We start from the raw sequence: 10,330 nt of genomic DNA, 5'->3' as shown, positions 1-10,330 counted from the left end.
CGGACGAGCGGACTCCCGCACGCAGCGTTTGAAACTCCCGCCTCACTGCGCCGGCGCTCGCCGCGCACCGCGCCCACAGGAACAGGCGTGCCCGAGCTCCCCTGGGCTGCTCAGCCCCGGCTCGGGAGCGGGTCCGCCTCCGCGGGGACCAACGGGAACGCACAGCCCCGTGCGAGCCGCGCCGGGCCCGGCCTCACGGGCTGCCGAGCAGCGCCCGCTCCGCCCCCACACCCGAAAATGGCGCGCGCACGGAAACGGGCCCCGCGGGACGCGGAGCGCGCAGGCGCCGCACTCGCGGCGGCGGCTCTTCCGCCCGCTCCGGCCCGTCCCGCCCCGTCCGCCCCGCCGTGCGGGAGGGAGCTGTCCCAGGTAACGGGGCGCGGAGCAGGCGAGGGCCGAAGGGAGGGGAGGCAAGGGACGGGTGCCCCGTGCCGGGCGAAGATCCTGGTGGGCGCTGTCGGGCGCGCCGCGCTCTCTGGACAGTTGGGAGGGAGGGAGGGGAGGGCGGCCTGGCGGCCGCAAGGCGGGGCAACGGCTGCCAGCCGCTCCTCCCGCTGCTCCCGCTGCCCTCGGGCCGGCGCCGCGGGTGCTGTCGCAGGTGGCCCGGCGGGGCCAGTTAGCGGTCGGAGCTGGCGTTTGTCACCCGCTGCCCGGCGTGGGCACCCCGGCGAGTGTGAGCGCTCCCCCCGGCTGCCCTCCTATGCCGGCGGAGAGCAGGAGCGGCGGCCGCCCGGGCGTTCCAGCCGCCGGGGGACCCGTGTCCCTTTCCTGGGGGGTGGGGGATCCTTCCGGGTCGTGCGGTGTTGGGAAAAGCAACAGGTAATCGTGGACTTGAGGGAATTCCTGCCACTCTTTCGTTTTCGCTGTCCCTAGAGGAGGCAGAGCTGCCCTCTGTGCCGCAGTGCAGTTCTGGGTTCCTCTGTACAAGAGAGACATGGAGATCCAGTGGAGGGCTGTGAAAGATGATTAAGGGACTGAAGCATCTCTGCTATGAGAACAAGGCTGAGGGAGTTGGGCCTGTTCAACTCCGAGAAAAGACTGCTGAGAAGGGACCTCAATCTCTGTGAATATCTAAAGGAAGGGTGTCAAGAGGATGGACCAGGTTCTCCTTTGTACCGAGCAATAGGACTAGAGGCATAAACTGATGTGCAGGAAGTTCCACCCGAACATGAGGAGGAATGTCCTTACTGTGCAGATGAACACGAACTGGAACTGGTTGCCCAGAGAAGCTCTGGAGACTCCCTTACTGGAGATACTCAGAAACTGCCTGGACACAATCCTGTGCTGTGTGCTCTGGGATGACCCTGCTTGAGCAGGGAGGTTGGACCAGATGACCTGCTATGTTCCCTTCCAGCCTTACCCATTCTGTGATCGGTGGGTCAGGCAGTGCTTCTGCAGTGTTTAGATGGGATGGTATAGGCTTCTTATGCACTGGCTGCAAATGTATTAGGAGAGGAGTCGTGGACGTCAGACATGTAGTCTAACATGGAATATCTGGCTCAGATAGTCCTAGAAATGTAGAGCACCCCACTGCTGTGTCTGAGGCTGAAATATGTCCCTTTAAGTACAACAGATAGTGATGTACTTCCTTCATTATTATTAACTGCTAGTGTTAATTTGTAATTTTATTGATATTTGTGCAACTCTTAAATGTAGTGTGCTGTACATCAAAGATCTCGTATATTTTCTTCCTCTTCTTCCCTTTGCTTCTTCCTATATCTTGTGTTCATCCTGCCATAGGTTTGCTCTTACCTCTTGTCTTTGCTTTACCTCTGTGTTGCCAGCTGGGTGAAAGGCAGGGTTATACCTGGGCTGGGTCCTGGGTGTTTAAAGTGGATGTGGATCCCACAAGACAGATGGGATACCTTCCCACCTTACATGAATACCAGGCCAGTGATGGAAAGCCAGTGATGTGGGTTTGGTGACAGCAGGTTGGTTGTGTCAATTCTGGATGAGCCAAGCTGTGACCAGCCAGGTAGGGAAAAGGTAAATAGTTGTGGAACTCCATTGCAGTGAATACTATGGAAAGATAGGCCATTGATTAATTTAGAACATGGGTGAACATCAGTGGATTCAGCCTCTGCCTTCCTATGCTTTGATGTGTACAGGGTAAGTACTTTTCTACTATAACATGTAGCAGTCCTTATCGTTTTACACAGAACATTTGGGTCTTGCATTTTTCTTCCGGGGTATCATTATATGCATAACAATTCCTTGTTACAATTTGTAGTGATCCTTTCATTACTTTTATAGTTGAATCTGTCGTTTCTCTATTTGCTCCCACTTATAGGTCCAGTTTTTATTCCTAACTGTATACTCTTAAGTTCCATGCTAGCGAAGTTTATTTTCTTTATTAAATCAGTACTCTTAATTTCTCTTCCTGAATGACTGTTGGATTCTTGTTTGAGTTATTTACTTGACTTTGTCATCACAAGTTTCCATTAACATAGTCTTACTTTACATTGCAATATACTAAAGTATATTTTATTCTTTACTTTTCCAATATGATGCCTGATCCATTAAAAAATCCTTTTGTTAACATTTGTCAATGATGTCCATTGTTGGCTTGTCAGTAGTCTATTCCATATTTTAAAATGTATTGATGAATGTTTCTGCCAGTTTGTTTCTAGTATAGTATTGCGTACTTTAATAACCTTCAGATAGGTTGGATCAGCTGCTTTTCCTTTGCCTTGAATGGTTATTCCCAAACTGTTGTTGAAGTTAGGGTGAGTAGTGTTGAGACTGAAAGGAATGACTTTGTCAATTAAAAACTTTATGTAGAAAATTAAAAGTGCCTTGGTGCAAGAGTTTTGGGAGCAATTAATGTAAAAAAGATTGTCAAAAATATCAAGATGACATGAAGATAAAATTATCTGTGTGTTTACATTTATTTATTATGTTCTGTGTATTTACATGTCATTTTCTGTGTATTTATATTTTAAAATGTTGATTATTTCTTCCTGTGCCTTTTAAAACATTATTTCTTGTAAAATCTTATTAACGGGGTCCTTGTGGTTGTGGTCAGTTTCTCGCTGCTTTTGGCTTTTTTGTACTCAGGGAAGGTTCTGCATCCACTGATATTTGTCCTAATTTTTGAGGCTACTTATTACAGATTGCTTGTAGTTGCAGTTTGTTTGCAATACTAGCTCTTTAACAGTTTTGAGGTGCAGGCTGTTCTGTCTTTTGCCTTCCTCATAGTTAGATTGCATGAGATTATTTTGTTCTGTTTTCTGCTCTTGTAATGTCTTTTCCTTCAATGTTCAAATAGTATAGCAATGGAACTTGTAGTCCTCATCTTTAATTTGGATGTTAGTAATTACAACATTTAAAGCTTATGTTTCCCTTTCTTTTTAGAGGAAGATTTTAATGGAATAGAAGATTCAATGAATACTTGTCTTCATGTTTGGGTGATGGATGCCAAGAGCTTGCAAGTGACTGTTTCCTGGTTTGAGTAATTCGGGCATGAAGGCATGTTTCTGTAGTAAACCAAGAGTAGCATAGCAAAAGGTATGTAAGCTGAATCATGAAGTGTATTTTCTCCTTGATTTCTTTGTGTGTAGTATTAAACTACATAACATAAAGTGGATATGACAGTTTTGCTGTAAATACTTAATGGGCATCATCATTGTAATAATAATAGTAATAAGCATCATCGTCCTTCTCCTCTTCCTCCTCTAATATTTGATGAGGAAATCCCTACCATACAAAATTATTGCAAGGGTATCAGATGGGAAGTTTATTGCATTTCTGCATTTGCTTTGAATTTTGTTAATTCCACATAATGGAAAGTGATTAGTATGTTTTATCTTTACCTTTTAGATGCCGTGTCATAGAAAATTGATGGGGGGATCATAAGACACTGTATTTTATAAAGCAATCAACAAATATATAGACTAGAAATTAGGTATTCTTCGTAATGATGTAGGAAATTTTGAAGTCTCTTGTGTCTCTTATAATAAATGCTGTTCTCTGTGATGTTTGGTAGTAGTATAAGCTGTCTGACCTCCCATCAGTTGAATTCAGGCAGTAGTTTGACCAGAACATTAGGCTGACACAAGGAAACTGCTCAGAGAAGCATCTCTTTCTCCACAGTGACCCCAGCATACAGATCTGCATGGTGAAGTGGTTAGGGATCTCACCTAGCTAATGTTAAAAGAAAGAAGTTTTTTCCTGCATTGCTTTATAGTAGAATCAGAGGCTTGAGGTGATTTATTATTTTGTTGTGTAAAGAGCTGCTTGGACTCAGGGGGATGAGACAGAATGAGAAGAGGGAAGAAAGACTGCTCTTCTCCATTGCAGCACGAGTTCTTGTGACTAAAGTTGTACTTCAGCAGTCTTTATTTCATTGAGTTCTCTGTAGATTCTCCAAGTAACTAACTTAAAACATTTACAGAGAGAATATGGAGCAAGACCCACTGAGAAGCTCTGGGAGGGCCTGAGAACTTTGACAAGGGAACCTCTGGGGTCCTGGGGCTGTACACTGCACAGCTGGACCCAGCTTTCTCACAGACCATGTCACCTCTTCCAGGAGGTCATGTTAGGAACTGTTAGGCTGGCCTGTATGACTTCTCTCGTGGATCATCCCATCTCTCCCGAGGGACAAGGAAATGCTTGCTTCTTGTCATTACCTGTATCCTTGACTAGGAGTCTTCTGGCCTCCAAGCCCCCAGTGTGTTTACCAACTTTGGGCATGCTATGTCTCTAATGATGGTCATTCTTCCCTGCACTCCACACATTAAAAAAAAAAAAAAAAGTTAATTTATTTGTATTAATAAGCAGCCTATTCTTAGTGATCTTTCTATAGGAGTGAATGTTAAGTGCATTTATTGCCTCTGAATTTTGCTTGAACTGGTAATGTGCATTAAAGTTGGTTTTCTTCTTTCTTAGACAGGAGGTTTAGATTAAATTCCAGCAAACAAAGCTGAGTAGGAGAACATAATTCATTTCAGAAAAGTTTTGATGTTAGAAAACTGTGCAAATGATGTTAGTTTTAGCCTGTTTTAGAAATTACCAGATATTTAGATATTACTACTGACAAATAAAAAGATTGTGTATTGCATTTATGTTAATAGCATCTTGCTTCTACTTAGAGCAAGTATGTCAACTTCTGTGTTTTGTGTAGGGCTTTGGGTCTGTATGTATGAAAAATGTAAAATTTTGAGGGAATAGAAACCATGCCATAAGCTTATGATTATGGAAAATATAAGATTTTTATATGTTTTAGTAAAGCTTGTTACTTTCTCAAGATTTGTTTCAGACCAGTCCTATTAGTGCTGGAAGTCTGTGTGTAATGTATTGATTTGTAGAGGAAATTTATACGTGTATCCTCTATATAGAGAGAATAGTTATCCTTTATTAGGAGCATTTTGTTTACTGTAATCATATGTGTGTAAGAAACAGCACAGGAGCAGTGCTATGAATCTTTATTCTACTTTTATGTGTTCTGCATATTAATTTTCTTGGCTATTGTCAACCACAAATAATTAATACACTTTGGTTTTGCCCATGCAGCTGACTTTAATCAAACTTTTATTGATGCTGCTGATTATGCTATGTTAGTTATATACTTTTTACCACTAATCTTCAACTCCATTGCTGACCAAAAACAATTCTAGCAAGTATTCCAAAGTCTGATGTACCAAGGAAAACAGAATCAAGGTTGATTTTATTTTTAATCAACGCATTCACCTTGATTAGAATAATGAAGCTGTGTTTCTTTTGTTTTGATGCAATTCTTTCATAGTAAGCGTAGCCTTCAATTACTGAGTTCAGTAATTCAGTTCTGGAAAAGTATTTGTTGCAATCTTTACTGTGATTTTAATATTTGTTTTAGCAAAGTAAATAATTTGGTGTGCCTATGCTATCACCTGTGGTTATGTTATCACTTAGAAGACTGAAACCTATAATATTTCATTACTTTCAATTTTCAGTACTCATGGGTAAGAGAAAGGATGAAAGTGTTTTAAATCCTGGGTCCCAGAAGAAGCAGAGAAAAGAATACACAGATATACACAGTGATGAGTCTAATGAAGAAGAAACTTTAGAATTCTCAGCTAATGGTAGTGCCTCTTCACAGTTGGTAAGTAGTTTAAAAAGTCATATAGATGAAGGCATAAGAAAAGTTCTATGCTTGTTGAAATAAATATCTTGGATGTAGGCATCAGTAGAACAAAGATAAAAGAAACTAGGGATACTGCCTGTGATGAGTACTTCTGCATGAGCTTATTCTTACCTTATTTCTTTTGGATCATCTAGTTATAATAGTTGATCATAAAATAACAATATTCTGGTTTAATAGAAGTAATACTACTGCAGTTGTCAAGTAAATGAAGGAAATGGATTTTGGAAGAACTATGGTATATTTCATTTATGGTTGTGTATTTAGACTGGACATTAGGAAACATTTCTTTACCAGTGGTAAGACACTGGACCAGGCTATCCGGGGGGTTGAACCTGTCTGGGTGCCAGGTGTGCACCAAAACCACTCCACCACTGCCCTCCTCTCCTGGGCAGGGGAGAGAAAATAGAACAAAAGGCTCATGGTTGAGATAAGGGCAGGGAGAGATCACTTCCCAGTGACTGTCATGGGCAGAACAGACTCAGCCTGGGGAAATTAACTGAATTTATTTACATTCAAATCAATATTTAAGAGATAATGAGAAATTAATCCAAAGGGACTTCTGTTTCTTCGTGGCTTGTAACAACCAATGTTTTGTATCAGTGTCATTTTAATTCTCATTGTGCTTAAAATACATAAACTTAATCCCATTTAAATGCTGACATAACTTGAGTTTTAATTGTTCACTCTTCAGCCTGATGGTGAAGTGGGGATAATTGAAAGTATCCAGCTGAAGAATTTCATGTGCCATTCAAATCTGGGGCCTTTTCAGTTTGGATCAAATCTCAATTTTGTTATTGGAACCAATGGAAGTAAGTATTAATTGCATAGAGTCTTTATCAAAGAACACTTCTGTTAATAATGTAGAAGATGTAGTTTTTATTTGGAAAACAATTGCTAGCCATCTTTTAGGCATGAGCAAGGATTTGCTTTTGAAATGAGGTACCACACAGGTCTATGCCAGTGTGTTAAAGGCTGGTGAATTAGGTCTTAAAATTGGAGATTTTTCCAAAAGATAATGTGAATATAAATATTTTAATATCTAAATAATGCATAAATTTTTGTTTGAGCTAAATGTATTCATATGTTTATTATTAAATGCACAGTAATTGTCCAAGTGCCTGCAGTGCCCATTACTAAGTTTGGAGGAACCACAGTGGTTGTAATGAGGGGTTGAAGTGCTGCTGATAGTTGAAAAATGCTAAACTAGATCTGAAGCACATTCAGTAACAGCCTGCTTCCTGATGGTTTCTGCTTCCCAAGGACTTCCAAAATTTTCCAAAGCAGTTGCAGTTAGCTTGGAGAAGGAGGGAAAGGTGTGCGCTCTGTAGGCTGAAAGGTGTAATTGTGAGCAGCTGCCGCTAGATGGGGCGCGCAGCCCAGGGGTGACCGGGCGAGTTTCAGGGCCAGCAGGTCCGACATGTCATTTTTCCTGTCGTCATTTAGCATATCTTATCTGCCTTCCTTACAGAGATAACCTTAAACCAGGCCCCAAAGGTAATAAACACCAAAGCAGGGAGCACATACTATGAGGAAGGTGTTACATAATGCAGCTCTGATAACCAGCACTAGACTGATAGCAAATAAATCAGCATTGTGATCCACAACTATTAAACTAATATCATGAATGCTTACAGCAAATTTGTTTTAACGTACTCTGGTCAGTTATATCAACCCTTTGAGCCCCACATTGGGTGCTAGAAAGGACTGTTGTCATTTAAACCCTTTTGGCAGCTAAATACCATGCAGCCACTCACTCACTTCCCCATGTCCTCTAGTGGGATTAGAAGGAGAATTGGAAAAAGGTAAAGCCTGTGGTTTGAGGTAAGCGCAGCTTAATAATTGAAATAAAATAAAATATAATAATTATTGTAATGAAAAGCAGAAAGAAAGAGAGGAATAAGACCCAAGAGAAATAAGTTATACATAATACAGTTGCTCACACCCAGCCCATCCCTGAGCAGCAGTCAGTGGCTCCTGGGCAGCATGCCCCAGTTTATGCACTGACGGGATATCCCTTTGTCCAGTTCAGGTCAGTTCTCCTGGCTGGGTTCTCTCCTGCCTTTCTTGTGCACCTCCTCATTGGCAGAGCATGAGACACTGAAGAGTCCTCAAGTTTGCTACTTAGCAATGACCAAAACATGAGCATACTATCAGCATTATTCTTATGCTGAACCCAAAACACATCACTGTACAAGCTACTAGGTAGTAAAGGAACTCTATCCCAGCTAACCCAGGACAGTATGGGGAACATAGAAACTATGGTAGGAAAAGAAAGTGATATCTGTTTATATGAGTGCACTTCTTCTGGAGAAAGAATTTTAAAAATTAAACATAAATTTTGAAAGAGCTTTTTTAAACCTTTCAGGCAGTTAGATAAATGGTAATGTTTGTTTGATTTCTTTTGTTACATACGTGTTTTCAGTATGCTTTTAAGAAAGGGATGATTCCTTCCTTCTGACCTACAGCATGTTGAATGCAAATTGCTGAATAGAAGCAACAGAAGTTCAACTCAGCATGTTTGGGTTTGAGAACCTTGAAAATGACAGATACTTTATTAGCATTATTGTTATTTTATATGTTCAGTGAGGACAGAATTTGGACTTCTAATGCATGAATATATAAGAAGTCAGAAAATTGTCATATGAGTGGAGTAGACGTTACAATATCTTCTCTTTAAAACAAGTTCAATGTTTCATTTACAGGTGGAAAAAGTTCTGTATTAACAGCACTAATTGTTGGACTTGGTGGAAAAGCCACTGCAACTAACAGAGGTTCCTCATTAAAAATGTTTATTCAAAAAGGAGAGACGTAAGTAAAACTTTAAGATTAAAATTGCATGTGTAGTTAGGTGATTGTTATTGAGGTTAGCTTATGAGTTTTCTGTTTATGCCAATTTTCTCCATCTTCTTATGGGATCACCAGACTTGAATAAAAAGCGTAACACTGAAGAGATCATATTTAAACAACAACCTTTCCCTGTAAAAAAACCCCAAACCCTGAAAACAAAAAATATCAGAACTTTTACCACTAGCATACCATTATTTCTGAACGTTGTAGTTTGAAACCAACTGGAATTTAAATTGCAAACAGCTGGTCTCTTTCCCCTCCAGTGAGAAAGGGATAAAGGTAGAAATTACAGGTTGAAATAAAAATGTGCTGAAAAAAAACATCAACAAGATAAGAAAAAGAAACACTAATGGCAACAATACTAAACAGTGTATAAGAGGGTCATTACAAGCAAAAATGCTCGCTGAGTCTGACTCAAAGTGTCTGCACCACAGCCTGAGTCATGCATCTCCTGAGACAAAGAAGAAAATGGCAAATGGAAGTGTGTGTGCCCATGTTGTGAAAAAAAGAAACAACGGTGGACAAACTGTCCACACTCACTCTCTCTCAAAGCCCAAGACAAGAAAAACAATGACACACCAACCCCATGAAGCACGACTGCTTCACTCGCTGTCCACTTTCCCTGGAATAAAGGAACAAAATGGTGGCAGTTGCACTTCGTGTTCTCTTCTTCCAGCTGAAGCTGTGCCCCCAGGCATGATGTGTGGGGCATAGGATAACAACATTCATATGTCTCCAGGCTCTGCCCCTCACAGTAATGGCAAGAAAATGGACGCTGTCCTACCTGAAAGTGGGACACTGAACTAGTTAACACAGTGATATGTCTCTGTGTTCCCTGCTCTCGTGTATTGCTTCCACTCTGTAACTGAATATCCTACAGAAAAATGGAGTTCACTGGAAAAATTCATAGGTGACTAGTTATCATGGATATGCAAGCAGTGAGGTTAATTATTTTTCAATCTTTCTGGTGACATGAGTGAATATACAATATAAAGACCTTGACTTAAAAAACATGCAAGAAGTGGATTCATGCCTGCTGTGAGAGTGGGGATAATGTGTTTAGGGAAACCAATAAAAAATTAGGAGGTTTAGGAGTTTATATTTATGTGAAGCGTTATTCAGAGTCCCAACTTTTTCCTTTCAGAGGTGCTTAAGAGTAAAATTGTTGGCAGTACTTGCCTTATGTGTATTAACTTAATGTTTCAGCACTCGAGAAACAGGAAATAGGAATTTGGAACTGAAATCACATCTCGTCTTTTCTAGAAGAATGCTTAAATTATTCTGCTATAGATAACTTTGGTTAGGCTGTAGAAGCCAGACAACTGTTTTATACAGGGAGAACTACCAAAAAGCAGCTTGATT

The 10,330-nt window shown here is 41.1% G+C and overlaps 1 protein-coding gene across 2 annotated transcripts in view; it reads left to right on the top strand.

Moving 5' to 3' along the window:
• The first annotated feature begins 281 nt into the window (after nt 1–281).
• Nucleotides 282–10,330, top strand: part of SMC6 (structural maintenance of chromosomes 6) — a 42,412-nt gene continuing 32,363 nt past the window's right edge. Inside the window, exons 1-5 of one of the 2 annotated variants that reach the window (XM_014894948.2) lie at nt 282–369; nt 3,355–3,507; nt 5,931–6,079; nt 6,813–6,930; nt 8,824–8,929. In XM_014894948.2, coding sequence (XP_014750434.2) covers nt 5,936–6,079; nt 6,813–6,930; nt 8,824–8,929 — 368 coding nt within the window. In that variant the 5' untranslated portion in view covers nt 282–369; nt 3,355–3,507; nt 5,931–5,935. Of the gene's footprint in view, nt 370–778; nt 2,110–3,354; nt 3,508–5,930; nt 6,080–6,812; nt 6,931–8,823; nt 8,930–10,330 lie in introns of those variants that run through there. The other variant, XM_088162440.1, reaches the window with a different exon arrangement.

Source organism: Sturnus vulgaris, chromosome 3, assembly GCF_052056855.1.
Source record: "Sturnus vulgaris isolate bStuVul1 chromosome 3, bStuVul1.hap1, whole genome shotgun sequence".
Classification (NCBI taxonomy): domain Eukaryota; kingdom Metazoa; phylum Chordata; class Aves; order Passeriformes; family Sturnidae; genus Sturnus; species Sturnus vulgaris.
The sequence above is the reverse complement of the archived record's forward strand: the minus strand, read 5'-3'. Positions and strand labels throughout refer to the sequence as shown.